Source organism: Psammomys obesus, unplaced genomic scaffold (assembly GCF_907164565.1).
Source record: "Psammomys obesus unplaced genomic scaffold, mPsaObe1.curated_primary_1811, whole genome shotgun sequence".
NCBI classification, from domain to species: Eukaryota; Metazoa; Chordata; class Mammalia; order Rodentia; family Muridae; genus Psammomys; species Psammomys obesus.
This window is the reverse complement of record NW_026592118.1, coordinates 40,723,441-40,746,035: the sequence shown is the minus strand read 5'-3', so window position 1 is coordinate 40,746,035 and position 22,595 is coordinate 40,723,441. Positions and strand designations below refer to the sequence as shown.

At 38.8% G+C, this 22,595-nt stretch overlaps 1 protein-coding gene across 3 annotated transcripts in view; it reads right to left on the bottom strand.

Moving 5' to 3' along the window:
• Mdfic (MyoD family inhibitor domain containing) overlaps window positions 1-22,595 on the bottom strand; it is an 81,551-nt gene that overhangs the window by 15,856 nt on the left and 43,100 nt on the right. For all 3 annotated transcript variants that reach the window (XM_055612976.1, XM_055612974.1, XM_055612975.1), the window contains one exon: window positions 14,577-14,855. In XM_055612976.1, coding sequence (XP_055468951.1) covers window positions 14,577-14,855 — 279 coding nt within the window. The remainder of the gene's footprint in view (window positions 1-14,576; window positions 14,856-22,595) is intronic.

The following is a 22,595-nucleotide window of genomic DNA, read 5'->3' as shown; positions in this document are numbered from 1 at the left end:
AGTGCATGGAAACCCTACACGGACAGGAAGTGTGCTGCCACAGGAAGACAGGCATTTCCTTCTTTAAAGCAGAAGTAACATGCTGAGGCTGAGGTTTAAGTGAGCCTGAAGGGGGGACTGGGGGAGCAAGACCTTGAGGAAGAGCCGGTGGCCTTCTCTGTCTTTGTAGAGTGACAGACTGTGAGAGCCGTTGTGTAAAATGGGAGCAGACAGGCCTGCTTGTCTTGCTAGCTCATTGTTGTGTAAGGAACGCTGAGCTCCATGGAACAAGTGCTCAAAGGTATGTTAGATAAATCTGGGGCGCACACGCTGTGCTAAGAGACTCCAAGAATCCCGTTTAGGCCCAAGACCACATGAGTGCAATGAGAGCAATTTCAAGGCCACCAGGATTTCTTCAACAGTGCTACTCCCTAGAATAGAACGTGAGAGTGCAAAAGGGGATCTCCGGGTCAGAAAGCAGCTATGTCGGGTAACGCCAGGATCACAGGGAAGATGGAGTTTGCTGAGGACAGCTGGTGTGAACAAGGGGAACAAAGGGGAACGGGAGAAGAGTTTTAGGTAGATAGATCGGTGGATGACAGGTGGGTGACAGAAGACACAAATGACACCGATGACAGACATAGGGATGATAATAGATACATAGATAATGATCATACACAGATGCTAGATAAATAGGTGATGGGTTTTTATCTTCACAGTTAATTGGGGTTCAAGAGCCCATAGTGCCAGATTTATATTTTTAGGATTTAGTTCTTATTTATTATTTATTTATATGTGTATGTGTGTCTTTGGACTAGCGTATGTGTGTGTATTCAAGCATGCCCTTGGAAAGCATACAAAGGTGTCAGAGGCCTTGAGCTGGAGCTGCAGAAGGCTGCCTGCTACCCAACATGGGCACTGGGTTTTGAACACCTGTCCTCTGCTAGAGCAGGGAGTGGTCTTAACCACTGAGCAATTCCACCTGTCCTCAGGAATATTTCAAAAGGTCTTTTTCCTTTTCTTTTATAAGCAACATAAAAAAAAAGAAGCCACTGATTGAAAAATAAGCTGGGACCCCCCTCCCCCTTCAGAGTCTAGCTCACAGGCTGCCCTTTGGAAAATTCCCACTGACTCAGTGGCAGCCGTCGTCGTGGCCTGAGCTTGACTTGCGTTTTCACTGGAGCATCTCCTGATGATCCGCAAACACCCACGCCCAGCAGTTATCTGCCACAGATACTGAAATGTTCTTTCTAAAGTAGCTACTCTTTTGTCATTCCAAAATGCAATTTCTGCATCACTCACTGAGCATAATTATTAGGAAAAAAAATAAACTTCAACTTCTTGTGTCAAGTTTAAATGATACAGTGCTTTGGGGATATTATTCCCCAGGAGGCCCGCATCCTCCAGACTGATTTCCCGAGAGAAGCCACAGGAGAAATGTCGGCAGGCTTACTATGTCTCCGGGAAACTGCGTATTAATCCATTTTATTCTTTTCTTTCAATTATCTTCATATTTCCCCAAACTCCTGATTTTTCAGTCTTCTAAGCGACAACTACTATTTACTAGCATGCTTTTCTTTTTCTCCTTCAAAATGAAGAGCAGGATTTACTTCCCCGAGTGAATTGTTTTCAAATGATTCTACCATGCTCCTCTGATTGCCTCCCATGCCCTTTTGAGAGGAGGCTGCTGATCACCTTCTCAGTTTCCCTCCAGTGAACTCTGAGAGGAAGGGATGCCAACCAATGACCCCATGTACCGCAGGGGCCTGAGGTCACACTCGCTAGACACCAGTCAAATCACATCTGAAAATCTGCCTAAACGCCCAGAAATAAATGTGTCACCAGGTTGTTGACTTGTCGTTTTTCTTGTGCTTATTGATACAAGTTTAAATAATGATAACTCAAAACATATCCTATAAAAGTCACATACTCAATTTCTGCCTTCTGTCATAACCTGGCACTGCTGAATATGTGTTAGCAAAATTACAGCTCAAAAACATAAACATAAAAATAACAGTTACTTTAAAAATTTACTATTTACTGTAGATTTAAGGTGACAATCTGCATTTGCCCTATTGTGTCATTTCAGTTTACTGGAAGTCCCTTCAAACACTATTTGAAAAGTCTTTTTTTTTTTTCTGCACTGTGAAAAATACACAGTTTATACAAATATACAATACATGCATGCCATAAAACAAATTCTTTTCATGGCAAAGAATGAATAGGCCACTAGTGGGGTGAGAAGAAGTGTATCCATATTGTTTCTTGTTTTGCTTTTTGCTTCTGATGAGCCATGGGAAATTAATTAATTAAATTAATCCATGAATTAAAATACACAACATTTTTAGAGCTAATCAATGATGTCAAATTACTTTAAAATACTATTAAAAGTGAAGTTAGAATAAATATGTGTTTCTTTGTAGATAAATTATGAAGATCTAGTAGCAACCAGATAGCTACTGTAATTTCAGGGTTAATTAATATAAGTAACATTCATGATTTATGCAACTGTAATGCAAAATGGAAATTCTAGGGATAATAAGGTCACAGGTATTACTAATTCTATAGAAGTTTATGAAAGAATTTACTATTGAGGAAAATATTCAATTCAATCTAAATTTTAGAGGTTGAGAAAATTGTTGCTTCTTGCTTCCATCTAAGTAATGGACATCTCACTCCATAATTACCATGACCAGCAAGACTTAAGATTCACTCACTAAATGCTCATGAGTGTGCTTTCCAAATAGTTTTCTAGTATAGTCAACTCAGCGCACACACACACACACACACACACACACACACACACACACCACACCACACCACACTACACCACACAGTATTCTATGAACAACACTCTGATGCACTTTTTCTCTGTGCCTACATTTTACAAACAGTAGGGCATTCTTGAGTCACCAGCCAGTTTTTCTTAGAAGATTCAATACATCCTGCCCATCCTGTATCTTCTCCAAAACCCCTCCTCTCTGCATGTGCTTGTATCCGATGCCATTGATGCAACTATGAAGCAACTTACTCAACTCCTTCTACAATGATCAGAATCAGAAACCTTTAATACATTTAACTTGGGGCCAAATCACAATATATTTTCTTATGCAGATGATTCCAAACCACATTTTTACTCTGGGATAATCTTGGGCCATTTGAAAGATTTCCAGTGAAGAGGCTGGAAAATGTCTCATATGTTTAAGACATTGCATGATGCAGGTTCTATATGTTCTCAAAACATGACAACTCTTTTGTAATGATCCAAAATCTGATAGGTATTTATACACACACACACACTAAACACACACACACTAGCAACACGCACACACTAGCCGCACAGTGTGTCATGAATCTCCTCCCCTTTCCCTCCCAGCCTCATTATTATGCATCATCTATGTTTCCCTTTCTTAGATGACTTTGCCAATCAATACATCTAGTCCTAAAACTTTCACCTTCAGCCTCCAGTTCTTTCATTACCTTCCCGTCCCTTCTGTCTAGAATTCATAAGACATGAACTCTGCCCAATAGCAGATCAAAAATATGACTTGTCTCTGTGATGTCAATTTGAGTGGATTTAGAATTGTTGAGAAACAAACTTCCGATTGTGCTTATGAGGATGTTTTCAGAGAGGCTTAAATGAAGAGAGGACTCACAGTGAACATGGACAGTCCATTAATGAGATGGACTCCTGAGCTGGAAAAAGAAGAAACCTGGCTGAACACCAGCATCAAACTTTTATCTTGCTGTGTGAAGACGTAATGTGCCACTTGCCACACATTCCTGTCACCATGAATTCTCTTTCTCAAAACATGACCATTCTTTTGTAATGACCTAAAATCTGATAGTATTAAAACACACACACACAAACACACACACACACACACACACACACACACACACACACAAAACATGGTACTATATTATGAATCCCCTCTCCCAACTTACCCAGCCTCATCTTTATACATCATCACAGACCCTTGAACTGTGAGCCAAAATTAACCTTTCCTTAATTGCTTTTGTCAGGTGTTTTGTCATAGCAGTAAGAAAAGCAACTGATAAAACCACCCACCAATGACCTCCACGTGTGAATCTCATTCATCCTGTTGGACTTCTGGTTGTGTGTGAAATGCAAATACTCATTCTATTTCAAATCACCGTCTTCTTTTGGCTTCCAAGCTGGCTCTCTATTCTTCCTTGATAAATGTCTACTCATCTGTTCTTTTTCCCAGTTCTTTTTCTATATAATGAACGAGCAGCTCAGGGCTCTATTCTTGAGCTATCTCCGCACTTTCCTTCTTGGCAGTACTTCTTAACCGTGAATTCATGTTAGAATATATGGAAAGTGCCCAAAAGATGCTTTTGGACACACTCTATTCCAAATGAATCATAGCAAATCCCACACTTACGCTTTATTCCATGTTCCCATCATCCTAGACTGTGTCTGAGCCGTACACTCCACCCCATGTTCCATAGAAAAGATCTCAGACTGCAGGCCATTCTTTTGAACTCCATCTCCCCATACTGCCACACATTGCAAACCACCAGTCATAAATTATGACATCTCAAATCTAACAACACCAAGGACCAAACTTTCTCCTATCCCTAATATCACATGCTAGTTAGGGGCAACTCCGTTCTTCCTCTGGCCAAAATCCTGGGAGTCATTCTTAATCCTTTCATTTCTCCTGCTAATTACATTCTTCACCCGAATGTATTCTATAGTCAGTGCATATCCACAAGCAACAACATCTCATGGCTTCCAGCAATGCCATACAATGCTAACCATCACTTACCCTCTGAACCATGACAAGAACACTTGCAAAAAGCCTTCCTTTTTTTTTTTTTTTTTTTTTTTTTTTTTGTACTACTAACTTACTCTCAGCAAATAAGACAAGGTGATGTTTAAATCAGACCATGTCAGCACAATTGGCTCAATACCGGATGCAGACTTCCTGTCTCAAGATTAAAACCTGCCTTGGTGGTTCATTAAGTCCTACCATCAGTTCAGTTCTTAGAAACACTTGATTTTCAAATAAGATATCTGTGCATATCTAACCTCTCCAGTTACCTCAAGAATACCACGGAAGCTAACAAGATTTTATTACCTTTCCTTCAATCTCAGAAAAAAAGAAGGAAAAACTTTCATCAGATTCTCAAGTTCATCCATTAAACCAAACATGATCAGTTACTGTGTAAGACACAATTGCAATGACTCACAATTCACAGTTAAATCTCAGCCTTTTCAAGTGACAACTGGGAAGAGCAGACATGCTAAAGCACACACTTGGTTTTGTTGGGTAGAACTTTCCCTTAAGATTAAGACACCTACACTTCAAGGAAGATCCTAAAACTCAAGAAACAAACAACTCAATAGCTTCAGAAAGTCTCTGAAACTGGGAAGATTTACTAGGACTTCCTTCCCAAGCATTTATAAACTGTAGGGATTGCTGAGAAGCACTCTTAGACAAACTGAGCTTCATGGAAAGGACACTTTTGAAAGAAACCTGTTGAGCTCTTTGTGGGTTGTGGAATATGCTCCAGGTTTCTTTCTTTTGTGAGCTGTCACCCATGCTGGGATGAGCTTTGGTGATGCCGCTGCTTTTAAGGTTTCTCTGCCCCATACATGTTCCTATAAGTAACTCCAATAGAATTACTGTTCACTAAGTTGGACTTTGGTGGTGTCTGTACTTTGGTTTGTCATTAATTCCCTATCTGGGGTGAGTAATAATTGGTCTCACCTCCCCAAGAATAATGTTACACAGCATCTTTTAACATATATTAAAATCAGCATATTGTATTCTATCTGAATTACACAATGGCTTCCAGACTCATCTTTCCTATACATGTTCTAACTCTGTAACTATTTGCTCACCACTTTATGTCTTGTTTTATTGCTAACTATTATTTGTGTAAAACTTTGATTAAATTCAACTCAGGGCCTTGTGAATGTCAGTTACAAGAAGCTTTCAAGTTCTGTGGATCTGTGGACCAAGACACAAAAGCCAGAAATGTGAAACTCATAATCATAAGACTCTTTTAATGCCTTCCATTCAGATGGGATCATTATTTTTACAATAGAGTATGAGTGGGAACTTGAGAAAAGGGGCTTAAAAAAAAAAAAACTTTTACGCTAGTGGCTAGATTTTCGGTCATTTTAGCAAAACTTCATATCATGCCATTCCGTAGAAGTTACTCAGAAGTCCTCTAAGATTAACTAAGCATGCATCCCGTACAGAGCAGAGCTTCTGAGGTCAGTGACTCATCAAATGCTTCCCCAGTTGCTCAGTTCTCTAGCTTTGATAATGTTTGTCTATTCATTTAGTCTAGTGTACTGAACTCAAGATCTAAACTCTAAGGAAGCTATGAGCTTATAAAAAAAGTCATGCTTCCACCTCCTTCTAGCTCCAACCTTTTTCTCTTTCATGGATCATTTCCATCCAAATATAAACTCAAATCTTTCCCATCTTTGAAACGAAACAATATAAACTCAAGAAAACCAGTTCCTTGGATCTTCACTTTAGCCCTGGCTTATGTGTGTGTGTGTGTGTGTGTGTGTTTCCTGATACCAATGATTTGTATCATTCTGGCTGCCACATGAAAATGGTTCTTAGAAGATCTTTAATTAATATCCAATTTATTAAACCCAATAGGATTATTTCAAAGCTAATCTTACTTTACCTGCCAGCAAAACTTGGCATATGGTCACTTCGTGTTCTTAGAAACTTTGTTCTCTGTACTTCTGTCAAAAGGCTATATGTTTGTCTTCTCACCTTTCTTACTTCCTCCCAACCAAGTGGTCCTCCATTTCTCTGAATTCTTCCAGGTTCTCCTGTCAGTGTGGCATTAATCAGACTTGCTTTCCGTCTGATTTTGTCTCTGGAGAAGTGTCTGACATTGCTGCGTGTTTGCCTCCTGTGGATACACTCCTATGGCATCAAACTGGCCAGCCTCCAGAGTTTTGAGACATTCTTATAACCAGCCACCTGACCTTCAGTTGGAAATCTTTACTTGAGAGTGGGCTATTCAGGTGGGTATGGTGGCACATACCTGTAATCCCAGCACTCAAAGAGGCAGAGGCAGATGGATCTCTGTGAGTTCGAGGCCAGCCTGGTCTACAAAGAGAATCCAGGACAACCAAGGCTACACAGAGAAACCCTGTCCTGAAAAAACAACCAAAAACCAACCAACCAAACAAACAAAAAAACTTCTATATCAATAAGCATGCTTGGTTCTGAACTTTCTCACAAGCCTCACAAGTGTGTTTCCAAATGTGCTTTGGAACTTTCCACTTGAATTACTTCTGATTGGCTAACTATAAGGCCAGCCACAATCAGCTGCCAACTACATTCAGCTATTCTTCTTGATTTTGTAATTTCTAGTTATTTTCCCAATGACCAAAACTGGGAAAGTAATGGCAGTCCTTCGTAGAATAAGCACACTACTTCTGTTCTTATTCTACCTAGAATTAGCCCTGGACAAAGAACTGTCCGTCTACCTGGAACCCATTCAACAACCTCCAGGGCTTCTACTGTCCATACATGGCACAACTTAAGTTTGAGAATAAACCTTCCTCTATACTTGTCCTATACTTGCCTACTTTGCCTATAGTGTGCAAACTGGTCTCAAAACAAAAGAAAGCAAAAAGTAAAACAAACACCACAAAAAAAAAAAAACCTTAAGAGTTTTACCACTGTACTAAAAAAATATGCTAAAAAGCATGGTGTGTGAATAGGGTCATGGGTTTACTTAGCTCTTTCCATTTCACTTGGCTCTGAGTAGTCTCTTCTCCCAAGCACCCCACACCCTAAAGCTTCCTGACCAATCTCTCTGTATCTCTATTGTTCGATTTCCTCCCCACCCATCTCCTGAGTGGATGCTGAGCTAATTTAAATGGTTAGATCAGTTGCCTGAAACAGACTGACTACAAAACCAAAAGCCAAAAATTCCAGTAACGGAGTTGATACACAGCTGACAGCTTTTACCACCATTCCAGATAACCTGAAAAAATATTAATTATTTTAACAAAGGGTGAGCGGGTGGACTCTGAGAATTAAGTTATGTTATCAACATCTCTATGTTGGTATGTGTGTATGTGTGTGTGTGTATGTGCTTTCAAGTTTCAGAACTCCGTCAAATCTTTTCTGTTTTTCCTAAACTCTAAATAAAGTTATTGAGATGTTAATTTAGCACCACAGAAATACTTTTTTGTAATGTTACTGATAACTGTTATAAATTTTAAGCATTTATATATTTCAAGTGTAAAAAATAATGACTTACTTCACAACACACACACACACACACACACACACAGGGATTGTTGTTCCACTTATTTTACTGAAAGAAGTGAAATTGGTTAAACTCCTATTGTCCAAATCACTGGCAAATACTTCACTCAAAAGTATAATACTAATCCATTACTCTGAATGTTGCTCAGACATGCACTGGAAAATACTGTTCCTGAGAAAACAGGACACAACCAAGCAAAATATCACCCAGGCAAATTAACTACTTTGAGGAATGCTATGCCGTATCTTGCTCAAGTCATAGAAAAAGTGTCTCTGGGAGCTCTGACTATAACACTGTACTGATTTCATAAATCCCAATTGTTATCTAACCACACTACAATACTGGTAGGCTACGTCTACCGTTACAGGAAATATCTTTTTCATGGAGGAGAACAAAGATTGTAAAATGTTACAACCTCCCAATGAGTATCTTCACCTAAATGTTGACACTTTACTCCATGCTTTAAAATTTTGGAATGTGTAAATATAAAAATAAAAATATGAACATCTAAAAATATACCGAATACAATAAAATAATAATAAAAAAGAACTTGATGAGGTTGGCAGCAGTTCCCTGTAGGACTTACTGTTGGCAAGAAGAAGCCCAACCATCTAGTATACTATGAAAAACTGTCACAGTAGGAATGCCGAGGGAAATGCATAAAAAAGAAGTAAGGGGAAGAGCCTAGAAAGGAGCAAAGATCTTGGAGTCAGAATGTCATAGAACAGTGTAAAGAAGAACAACAGAAGACAGGACCATAGAGACTAAACTTAGATCCATCCATAGGTCCAGATACCTCCACTGGAGCCTGCTAGCTTCTGAAATCCAACAAGTCTCAAGCCACATAATATCTGACTTACAGTAATGGGTCATCACTACCGAGCGGAAGGTCTGTAAGTAAAGTCAGAGTGAAAACACTGTGATTAGTGCAGTGCTCGCTCCAAGGAAGAAGATGCCAAAACGTACGCAAGTACAACCAAGAGAGTCCTACACAGTGGGATGAAAATACAACATAAAAGAATGTAGCTGACCCAGTGATGTCCTTCAGCAAATCACACAAAATGGGAACACATCTTCAGAGCATACATCCCTGCTGCCAGTGGATGATCTTTTCCTGTACACTCCAGTATCGTCTCTTATCCTGTGTCAACTTGTCAACAAAACCAAGCAGTTGATATAATATGAACACAGTATTCATTTATAGAGCTTCTTTTACCCTTGTATGCCTCCTTCTATTCGATGTTAGTTTTTAACTGTTAGCTGGACAGAGTATAAAATCACCCTCAGAAAGAGTCTTAACGAGGAAATGTTCAGATCACATGGGCCAGAAAGCACATTGGTGGAGGTTGGTCTTGATTACATTAGCAGATGTGGGAGAACCAAGTCTATGTCGTTTGGGTAGAGAAAGTGAGCTGAGTGGTCAGCAAGCATAGGCCTGCATTTCTCTTTGGCCTTGACTGTTGAGGAGATGTGACTTCTTAAAGTTCTAGCTGCCTTGACTTCCTTCCTACGTTAGACTCTAATGTGAAACTGTGAGCTAAAATAAAGCCTTTTCCCCCCACAAGTTGCTTTTTGTCAGGGTATTTTATTATGTCAACAGAAAAAGAAAGTTAAAAAAAAGTCTTACTTTCAACCCTCTAACTCAGTTCTGTCTGTCAAGTCCCCACCCAGCACCTTTTCCAGGAAGCGTACCTTCCTGCCACCAACTCCCATACACTTTAGTAATGAAGATGACAAAGCCATTAAAGCCCACTGAGTACTTATAATACTGCTATGACATAGTATGTATAACACCCCCGTTTTCCAGGTAAGATACTGCCTCACAAACCGGCTATTAACTCACCCACACATGTATAATGGTCAAGGGGATTGCTGACAAGCAAACCCAGGCAGACAGGTTCCATTATTATGTTCTACACATCAGACTACGCCACCTCTATATGATTAAGAGTGAGATGTCAGCAGCTACTGTTGTTGATACAGTGCTTTTCACGGCCTTCCAAGCACCGATGCTCAATGTAATGCTGAAATCCAGTGTGTGCCTCTTACAAATACTGACTCTAGAGTATCGAGTGTGGAGTACAAATTATCAAACATCCCTGGAAAGAATAGGAAAAACTCTTTAACAATATTTTTGTTGAAACCTAATTTTTACAAAAAAAAAAATAGCTATAACTGGCACACCTAAAACATATTAGCATTTACCACCACTATGATAAGAAAAGTGTCTGCAAGACTAATGAAAACCCTTGGCAATTTGAATATTAGATGATACTAAATTACACTATAATTATTTCAAAGGTCAAGAATCTTACACACTTAGTCTTAAAACTCTCCACCTGGGTGATGCAATCAGAAAATTTAAGAATGTATGAAAATATTTAATTATACAAAACAGGAAGAAATCTACTAATTTAATAACCTTTAAGTAAAATGTGCTGTCTTCCCACATAAGTATTCTTTCCCTCTGCCGCAAAAAAAAAAAAGGAACATTTTAGAAGAATATATGAGGTATGTTAGTTTCAAGGAAGATTGAAACACCATGGTTTGAAATAAACCAACATATCGCGTACGAATACTTGGCAAACTCTAAGGCTAGAAGGCACCACTAAAAATACATTAAACAGAGTCAGCGCCTCCCACCGTTTTGGGGAATTCAACGTTTTAGGGAATCACAAGTTGGATAGCTGCTCCTAAAAGCTCCAGGGGAAGGGATGTAAGCAGGTGAATGCATACTGAGAATGAAACACTAGGCCTTCACCACAGCTGTATTGCCATTCACAATGAGGTGATGCTGGAAGGCCAAGTAGATGGCCTTTAGATTAGATTATTTAGTTCATTTAGATTAGATTATTTAGATTCTTATTTAGTTCAGATTATTTAGTCACTTGGTTCATCAGCTAGCTTTTTTTTGAGGTAGTATCATACAATGTAGAGCAAATTGGCCTTGAATTATGCCTGGTGTCCTCAGAGGCCAAAAGAGGGCATTGGATTCTCTAGAACTGGAGTTAGAGATAATTGTGAGCCCACATGTGGGTGCTGTGAACTGAGCCCAGGTCATACAGATCAGCAGCCAATGCTCTTAACTGCTGGCTCATCTCTCCAGCCTCCTGATTACATAACTTTAAAGGCAGCTTTGTCTTTAATACTTTGATTCCATTTTTACAGCCAAGATTCTTCAGACTCAAAACCAGCCCTCTTTGTGAAATATGAAGAAAGCTGAGACATTCCCAAAAGGTCAGGGCCACCGCAGAAATGGTTTTTGCTCTGCTGAAATTGTCCCTGGTTGCAGAAGGCCTACATTACATGCTGAAACAGTGGGTCTTGAATTGGTTTGGTTAGCTGTATGAATAAACATGGATGGAATTTGTTTTTTAAAGCAATTGCAATGGAATGTTTTCATGGATGAACTTAAAAAAAAAGAAGAAGACTGCCTCTGTTTCTTTGTTTGGCAGTTTCCTTTTTGATTTTGGCAGACTGCACCTTACTCTAATGTAGTCCTGGCTTGTCTAAAACTAGTTTTGTGGATCCTGTTTATGTCAGATTTGTGATACCCTTGCTACATTATAGATTTGCAATAGTTTGCTTCTGTTTCGTATTTACTTAAGCCTTCATCATGTATGCTTGTTCTACATGCAGCAACTAACAAGAAAGTACAAAAAAAACGTTATCTGAAAACTTCAAAAGCAGCTATGCATGCCCCCTTTACCATTCCATTCTCTTTTTGGTTGTGCTCTTTTTATATAGAGTATAAACAATATTGACCATTTGGGAGACATCTCTCTGGCTCAAATGAACGAACTGTTACGTTGCTAGTATACAGATTCATTACAAAGAAGAAGGGTTTTCACTGACCAAGTTTGGAAAACACTTATTTAGAAGGGGTGGGGGCACTGTTTGCACTAAGGTGAGGCCTGGACTTCAACCTGGTTGAGTGTGTGGAGTGTTGAGATAGAGCTGACAGCAGGCAAGAGGCAGGTCATCAGATTCTCTCAGCTGTGTTGTCTCACCTAGGTTGCACATGCCTCCTGTGTGCCGGAGACTGTCTACCTGCCTCATTCACAGGGACACCCCTTCCTTCCAGCCACAAAGTTCTGTGAGCTGCAGGCAACTGTCAATATACAAACGGGAAAGCAGGTACAGAGGGGTTCAGAGGAGCCACCACCAGCAACAGGTTCCAGGTGAAACCGAGCTTCCAGAGCAGATGTTCTGGTTCCTCAGCTTGACCACTCTAAGCTATCTGCCTCATTCAAATTCTCTGAGGTCAAATGAGGAGGTGCATGTCTGTAATCCTGAAGCAAAATTTAAAGGCATGACCTTAAATAAGAGTAACATTCATGAGGATATTTTAACATTGAGAATATATGAAATAGTATAATGAAACATTAATCTAGATTCAAATAAAAAAAAATTACGAAGTGTGCAACTGCCTAAACTCTAGAAGCTAAAAGTGAAGACAGACAGGACTATACGCCGTGTTCCGATGCCTTCCTTTATGCTCCATACTCCTCCTGTCCCCGACCTGATTGTAAATGCTGTTTTGTGAGAACTGTACCCTCTAGGGGACTCCCCATATCCAGGTATTTGTGGTCAATCCTAAAGAGACTGGAGAGGAGAGATGAAGAAAAAGAGGACAAAACAAGGAAATGGGAGAGAAAAGGTGGGAAAGAGAATGTTTGTTTCATTGCCTTTTCCCCTCCATGTTTCCTCCAACGCTGCATTCTTATATTCCAAATAAATTCCAACACAATTAGAAACAAGAATCACTGGAAAACTTCATAATCTATTTCCTGTTAGGCTGACAAGCCAGTGTTACAACTTTTTTAATATTAAAATAAACAAATATCAAATGGAAAACAAGGGCTTAAAAACACATGAGTAAATTCATATGTATAAAACAAGTAGAATTCAATTGAATTCAATTATTTCACCAATCACCTCGAAGTGAAGATCCTCTAAAGAAAATTGCATTGCTTTCCCAAGTCCTTGGAGAGCCAGGTTGGTTAACAGCCTACCCATACTTCAGAGATGACCATGCAGCTCACATGTCAAACTCATTTTCAAATGTCAATCATGTCCTTTTCAATCTAATTAGTTTGGAAAGTAGTGTCACTGACCTGGAACTATGCAGACCATTTATTATCATATCATTTGATCAACCTAACACTTTGCCTCAGTTGAGTTGAGGACACCTGTAGCCAAAATGTAATATCCTTTCTCCTCCTACTCATTACTGGTAACTCTCAATACAATTCCCTATTTACAGCTCAATTTATCACTGTAAGGACTCATGCCTAACTTTACAGAGGCATTCCACAGAATCTTCTTTAAGATTTCAAGGCAATTAAAATCGAAAGGTAAAGGAAATATACTCAGATAATGAAATGTATATATATGCATACATACATATTTTTATTAGTACCAAATATATAGGGCAGATTTTAGATAAGAAATTGAAAATAAAGAAAGGAGGAAGAACAGAAGACTGTGCTATGGGAGTAATTTGCAACCTTAATTAAACAGATTGAATTTTTTCCTTGCTTTAATATGACACAACAAACCATAGAGAGTCTGAAAGTTGTCATCATATTGGGTTTGTTTTACAATAAAAAAAAAAAAAAAAAAAAAAAAAAAACCTGCTCTGGGTTCATTGTATTTAGCCTGGTTTTAATTTGGCCATGGCAGGTGAGACAGGACTGAAGAAGAAATAATAGAGCATTGGCACGTGTATATGAGATAAAAGCGAAGTGCTGGGTGGGGCTAGAGTGGGTGTGTGCTATGACTACCTGCTGGCAGCCAGGGAGCTGGAAGATGGCTCACAGAGTAGACATCCATCACCTGGTCCATTCCCCAGCAAGCCCAGGGAAATTACACGATCTTTTCCCTATTTCAGCTTCGCATATTATGAATGAATTTGCAAGACAAAAATGCAGGCAGGTAAATCTTATCTCTTCTGTACAGAGTAACACAGTGTACCAAGGAGGGAAAAAAATACAGGCACTCTGATATACCCCAAAATGGAATATTCATATTTTTAACTGTGGCATTTAAAAAAAAATGTGTACCTGTTCTATTTAAAGTAATGACTATTCACTCTAGGATGGTAATCTAAAAGCAGAATGCTGGCTGTCAGATATTCCTTTTTATATCCTGGACTTTTATTGGAGGAATTTAAGTGGATTTTACCCAAATTCTGGCTTGTCTGATGGAAAGGCAAGAACGTTACTCGTGCTCTCTGGATCAATATACTACTGCTGAATAATTTTGCATGAGGTTTAAAAAAAGATACACACCTATCTCACACTTACCTTCTGGTGAGGAAGCTGACTTTTGCGAAAAGACAGCACTGACTTTACTCTTCTTACTGACATCATTGTTTACAGACAAGCTGGACTGGATTTTTCTATGCATTTTCTGAGAAACAGGAGCTGCCATCTTATGATTATCTGTGGATGAATGTTTGGCTCCGTGATGAATTCCATTCCCGTTGCTCAGACCTGTGTGGCCGCCATTCTTCATCTTGCATGTTTCCTCCTTGATGGGTTCCTGTGCTGAGATCTGCAGTTGAGGCAGGCGCTCAGGTTGGGCTAAGTTAAGGAACAAACAAAATCATCTAGTTAAACAAGAGAAACCTTTATTTTACAATAATGAAAATACATATTTGAAAACGTAAATTCAAAAATAGAGACTTGAGGTGTTGAGGTGTAACAAATAACGATAAAACTGAAGAGACGGGGCATATAAAGGAGGGAGAGAAAGAAGGAAAAGGGGAAAGTGGTAGGAGAGGAATGTTGGAGAAGTAGGGGAGAAAGGGAAAGAAGAAGGGAGGGAGAGAAGGATGGAGGGAGGAAGGAAGAACGAAAGGAAGGACGATAGAGGGATGGTAGGTAGGTCTGGAAAGAAAATAAAAGTTCAACAAAAATGATTTCAAACAAAGACACAAAATTAGAGGAATAAATTGAATTTTTTGGTAATTTAAAATAATGCTTAAGTTAAAAATCTGTTTTAAAAAAAAGTAATTCAACAGTGGTTCAGTGAAAGCTGCTCATTCTTGCTGTTCTCACTCCTAAGTGCTATACATGATCTCAGTACTAAGCACACCAATGACATTTTTGAAATGAAAGCAATAATGAATTCAGACACTCAAAGTTGGACAGGAATCAAACATAGTTTCCTTCAAAGAAATTCTAAGTCTGGAAGAAAATCGTTTATGTGTTTATTCTTTTAATTTCATTTTAAAGAAAACTTGGTTCAATGTGAATGTGACCTAGTGCCGCTGCCAGAAGCGAATGAGAGCGCTTCAGATGAACAGCTCCTACTTGAGTCTGGACCGAGCACAGGAGCCGCCTTCATCCCTCTTAGGCAACATCACACCAGAAGTCCCAACAGAAGAAATGACTGAGGACATTTAAGAAAAAAAAATGTCAGAGTTCTGGAAAGGAGAACACCCTATCGTGGGGTTGTGCACACTTAGGAATGAATGAGTACCCTAAGTTACTAAAGATTAAAGAAGACGTACTTAGGTTAAACTGTAGGAAACAAATCGTACTCCAGAAAACCATTGCCAATGGCAATCAATCAACAAATGAATAAGAACAAATTATCTTTTCACCATAGGGTGAAAAACAAAATCCCAAATCCACTCTTTAAAAACACCAAGAGATAGCCAGAGCTAAAGTACGAAGGATAGGCAGATGTAGTAACAGGTATCAAAAAAAATTAAAAAAAATAATAACAAAACAGTATTTAAAAGCATAATAGTCCAAAGAGTGGGCATAAGAATTTTAATTCTTTGGTTATGAGTCTTAGTATCTGCTTTGATACACTGCTAGGTAGAGTCTTTCAGAGGCCCTCTGTGGTAGGCTCCTGTCCTGTTACTTGTTTTCTTCTACATCCAATGTCCATCCCATTTGTCTTTCTAAGTGAGGATTGCTCATCTTACCCTGAGTCCTCTTTCTTGTTTATTTTCTTTAGGTGTATAGATTTCAGTATATTTATCCTATCTTATAGGTCTATATAAGTGAGTGTATACCATGTGTGTCTTTCTGCTTTTGGGATACTTCACTCAGGATGATCGTTTCTAGGTCCCACCATTTGCCTGCAAATTTCATGATTTCCTCGTTTTTAATTACTGAGTAGTATTCCATTGTGTAAAAAAACCATCGTCAGAGTGCAGGGAATCATATGAAAGAAGGGGGTATTAGTAAGACCTGGAGAGGACAGGAGCGCCTCAAGGACCAAATATACCAGGGCACAGGGGTCTTTCACGAGACTGTTTCTCCAACCAAGGACCATGTATGGATATAACCTAGAACCCCTGCTCGGATATAGCCCATGGTAGCTCAGTGTCCAAATGGGTTCTCTAATAAGGGGAACAGGGACTAATTCTGACATGAACTCAATGGCGAGCTCTTCCACTCCCTTCCCACCAAGGGAAGAGCAGCCTGGCTAGGCCACAGAAGAGGACATTGCAGCCAGTGCTGAGGAGACTTGATAAGCTAGGGTCAGATGGAGGGGGAGGAGGTTCTCCCCTATTAGTGGACTTGGAAAGGGGCAGGGAGAAGACCAGGGAGGGAGGGTGGGATTGGGAGGGAATGAGGGAGGAGGCTACGGCTGGGAAACAAAGTAAATAACCTGTGATTAATACAAAAAAATTAAAAAAAAAATGTAACTAAAAAAAAATAGAAGCTGCACCTTGAAAAAAAAAAAGAATTTTAATTCTATTACAGTAGCTTTCAGGGTTTTTGTTGTTGTTGTTTTGTTTTGTTTTGTTTTGTTTTTTATGGTATGTAAGAAGCTTACCCCAAAATAAGGAAGAGAAATAAAAATTATGAAAGAAAATTTAAGGAAGAAAACTGAGAGTTGATGGGACTTTAATTAGATAGTAAATGATACTACACAATTCCAGTGGCTACAGCACAGCGGCACTTGGCCATGCACAGACAAACACAATGGAGCAGCAGACTTCCAGATATGCACATACATAATCATGCCTATGCCATAAAGATGAGCCCAGACCATTCACAAGTCTGTGTATGAAAAGAAATTCTTTTTGTGGCAGCACATGCCTTTAACTGCAGCACTCAGGAGGCAAAGGTAAATTGGTCTTTTGAGTTCAAGGCCAGCGTGGTCTACAGAGTGAGATCCAGGACCGCTAGGGCTACACAGAGAAATTCTGTCTCAAAAAAACAAAGAAAGAAAAGAAAGAAAGGAAGGAAGGAAAGAAGGAAGGAAGGAAGGAAGGAAGGAAGGAAGGAAGGAAGGAAGGAAGGAAGGAAGGAAGGAAGGAAGGAGAAGAAATAGAAGAAAGAAAAGAAAATCTGTTTGGACTTAATGTGGAATGAGAGAATACTTAAATGGCATGATAGTAAGAGAGGCTAATGAATCTAATTCTTTAGAGAATGCATCACTGAAGAATAGGGTAAATGGTGACAATCTCTGTTGACCAGCATTTCTGGATAACTCCATGTGACCCCATGACCAATATCTACAACTCAGCCTTAAATAGGAGATCCATTTCTTAGGAATGTGCAATGATTTGATTTAGAAAATCATGTGCCCCTGTTTCTTGGAGCAACGAGAATGACATCCTAATGACTGCCATTGAACCCACAGCTAGTTATACATATGCATTTCAAAAGCTGTCAAGAAAGACAGTTAAACCTAATTTAGTGTTCTTTACAGAGCAATCTCTAGTAATCTCTCCAAATAAATGGAATGTTTGAGGTACTTCTTCTTCACAACTAACCATTCGGGCAGTCTGAGAGATTGGTTAAGTTGAAATGTAATTGTCCAGTACTCTGCAACTCTTCATCAATCAGTCAAAAACGTCTTCTCATACTAAGTCCAAGATAACCTGAGAATTACCGTATAATAGTTAAATAGTCTCATTAAATAAAAAATCCAATGGTAAAGGACTGTGTCCTGACTCCAAATTTAAACAATAAGAGATCTGACCTTTTTTCTTTTTTTTTTTCTGCTGATATAACTGACTAGGAAAATTATGGGTTACAGTTGAACTGATAGTTTAATGCATCCTTAATGATTTATCTACATTTCAATCTTCAAACCATATCTATTTCTGGGGGCAGTTAAATGATAGTACTTTTATTTTTTGTTTCACTGTCACCTAATTATTTTTCTGTGGTTTTGAATTACACTTATGTAACCAAATATTACCTCTTCACTTCAAATTTTTTTAAACATTAAAACATTTTTTTTAAGCAGAATCATTTTGCCCTATGTGTGTAGGACACCAAATCAAAACTGGATAAGCTTTTATCTTAGTCATCTCAATAGATAGGAAATGTAACTTCATTGACCGTTTTTCACGGGTCTGGTTTTAATCTTATGGTTAAGACCCAAATAAAAGTAAGCAGAAAACATGATTTTATTTTCAAATGAAGAATGAAAGTACCTTCGTGATTGTACCACAACTATTTGGTTTAAAACAGATTTCTTATTGTGTACAAATCATGTATAGCTGTAAAAAAAAAAAAAAGCATGCTAATATGGAGATGACACAATACTTCTTAAAACACAGGCAACGCCTGGGGACCCTCTCTCTGGCTTTAATGATGCGCTGTTCTCATTCAGCTGTCTTCCTTTTTTCAAATCTTTACATATGTGACAGCTCTCAAAAGTAGACCATAGACCATCTGGCATTTTCCGAGGTGTAACTTGTGCAAGTTCAGCTCTATTGGGAGCGCACAGCTATCCTCTGCCTGTGTTATAAAGGGACAATAGAATGTAGAACTTAGGGGTTGTTTTGAATTATTCATTTTTTTGCCTGTATATTCAAGAAATTTTTACAAACTCTGCATTTTGTACTACATAATCACATGCGTTAAAGGTACAAAGAAACTTTTTGACACCTCTTTTCTACAGAAGGCTGGCATTTTGTTTGATATGTGAACATTCAGCATCTGTTATATCACTCCAAACAGGACGGGTGCCGCTACAAAAGACCCCATTTTAAATTTACTCTCTATGAGCAAAAATGTATTCTCGATATTCAGAAACGAATGCAATACATGTCAAAATCTCAAATAGCAGCTATTAGAACACTCAGCATCCTCAAACCTGGAAAGCACTGGTCACCTGATCACAATATGGGTAGAGTTTTTTTTTTTTTAACCACAGTTCACACAATACAGCATGACTGTAATTTTAATATCCATGATGAATAGTTACAGATGTCTTTTAAAAATACTGTTCTTTCTAGGTTCAAATGTTTTCAATCTGGGAGGAAACCAATAGAATTAGATCTAGCAGTTTTCAATGGAAATAATAAACGTGGGGATAAATGAGTCAATAGCATGAACTTCTTTTGATAATTAAAAAAAAACTAGGTGATATTGTAGCTACTATGAAATATATTTGAAACTGCAGTTGCTGGAGTAGCATCAGAAAGCCACGTTTTACTCCAGCATATAATCTATTAGCACGAGCAAATCATCTTTCTTTGCTGGTCCCCACAAAAGTCGTATTTCATAAAATTACCAGAGTTTCCATTCACCTAGTTAATTTAAGCCATTGATGTATGCATAAAAATCACATTAAATCCAAAGTTTTCTAGAGATAGCTATAAGGTTCTTTGTGGGTATACAGTACCACATGGTCGGTAGGACAGATGGATAAACAGATGGACACAGAGACAGACACACACACACACACCCACGGTAATGGTAGAGATGTTATATATGTAATATTGTACACAAATATATGTACAATTTACCATATGAATATATTATTAAAAGAGAGTTCTAATCTTAACACTTTATCTGCAGCGGTGGCCTTAAATGGGAGAAGGAATGTTTTTCAACATGACCCATGATATAACGTAAATTTAGGTACCACCCCTTAGAATGAAGGTGACCGTCCTCTCCTTCTCAACAGCCAGGGCCAAGACTTTCTCAATGTGCAGAGGCTGGGTGCCCATCCCGTAAGCCCTGCCCAGCAGAAGACTCCTGTGTACTCTACGCTGCTCTTCCTTCCTTCCTTCCAAGGACTTTTGGAAATCTTTTATTTACCTCTTGACCTTCTGGATTCTTTTGTTCACATATCCTATTTTTTATCTTCACTCAATTGAACATACGTACTAAACATATTTAGAATAATATTTTGAAATCCTTATGTCATTGGAACATTCGTGAATTTGCGACCCCAGACCCCAGTCAGCTGCTGTGGATCCCCGGATGAGTCCACATGATGGAGACCACAATTAACCCTGGCTCATCAGACTTTATTTTAAAATATTAATATAACTGTAAAATAATCCATTAGATGACAACGGGAAGTATTTCTATTCAATTTTTTAAAAAATGTTAAGAATTGTTTGGATTTTTTTTCATACAAATCTTTCACTTGCTTGGTTAGAGTTACACCAAGATACTTTGTTTTTTGTTTGTTTGATTGATTTTGTTTTGTTTTTTGTGGCTATTGTGAAAGGTGTTGTTTCCCTAATTTCTTTCTCGGCCCATTTGTCTTTTGTATACAGAGGGCTCCTGATTTTTTTTAAGTTAATTTGTATCCAGCCACTTTGCTGAAGTTGTTTATCAGTGATAGATAGGTCCCTGGTAGAATTCTTGGGATCACTCACATATACTATAATATCATCTGCAAATAGTGATACTTTGACTTCTTCTTTTCTGATTTGAATCCTCTTATCTCCTTTAATTGTCTTATTGCTCTAGCTAGGACTTCAAGATCATCCTGAGTGAGGTAACCCAGAAACAGAAAGACAGGCATGGTACAGCTACACAACAGAATACTACTCAGCTATTAAACAAGGAAATCATGAAATTTGCAGCCAAATGGACAGAACTAGAAGAGATCATCCTGAGTGAGGTAACCCAGATTCAGAAAGACACACATGGTATACACTCACTTATAAGCAGATATTAGCCATATAATATAGGATAGCCATACTAAAATCTGTAGACCCAAAGAAGCTAAACACTAAGGAGGACCCTAGGGGAGGATGCTTAAATCTCATTTAGAATGGCAAACAGAATAGACACCAGAAAGCAGTGGAAGAGAGGAAACAGGATGGGAGCCTACTATAGAGGGTCCTCTAAAAGACTTCACCCAACAGGGTATCTAAGCAGATGCTGAAACTCACAGCCAAACTTTAGGTAGAGCGCAGGGAGTCTTATGCAAGAAGGGAGGGATAGAAGGACAAGGGAGGAGGCAGAAGCCCAACAAAGCTAAAACTCTGAGCCCAGGGGGTCTTGCAGAGACTGATGCACCAACCAAGGACCATGCATGCAGAGGAACTAGATGTAGCCCATGGGCATCTCAGTCTCCATGTGGAATCCCAACTAAAGAGAACAGGGGCTGTCTCTGACATGAACTCAGTTGCTTGCTCTTTGACCACTTGCCTCTGGTGATGCAGCCTTGCCAGGCCACAGAGGAAGAGGATCCAGGTAGTCCTGATGAGACCTGATAAGCTATGGGCAGATGGCAGAGGAGGAGAACTCTTCCTTTCAGTGGACTAGGGGAAGGGGATGTGGGAGGAAGAGGGAGGTGGGACTAGGAGGAGTTGAGGGAGGGACTTCAGTAGGGATCTGTAATGAATAAATTGTAAAAAATTAAAAAAAAAATTTAAATTAAAAAAAAAAGACAATACAACCCAGAAATAGATGTTCTACAAAAATTTGTTTGGAGAGATAACTGGTTTATTGTTATTGTGTTTCATAAAGAACATTTAGAATATAATTAAATATATTTAATGTCGCAAGAAGGAGACTGATAGCTTCTAGCAAATCCATTTCCACAATGTCCAAGGTAGACATCTATTCCTGTTCCAACCTTCCCTTGAGGTACATTCAGCCATTCATCCATGTTCCTTAAGATGGACTTGTTTCTACAGCCTCCTTCCAGGCCTGGCCCTGAGGGTTTCGGCATTACTTCTTCTTATTGTGGTTGGCAGCCACCAAGCTTTGACCACAGTTGAGAAGCACATGTCAGGAATGCTGAAGGAACCAAACATGAGGAATCCTCATGCAAGCAGTGAGCAGACTGACTTCCCAGTCTCATTCTGTGTTTGTTCCATTCCTTACCTTAACCTCCCTTCCAAAGCTCCTCCACATCTTAAACATCTTCTGTTTGCCTCCTGTCTTTAATTCTGTGATATTGCTACTAATTCTGTTTTAACCAACCATTAAAAAACCTCTATCAAATAAATATGCAAACATAATCTTGCCTTTTCTAGGGAAAAATGCAATAAAAATAAATTCAAATAAAAAGAATTTTGAGGGAACATAGGGCATTTTTCAATTAAGATATAAATCATAAATCAGTAAAGAACAAATTGCACTACTTTT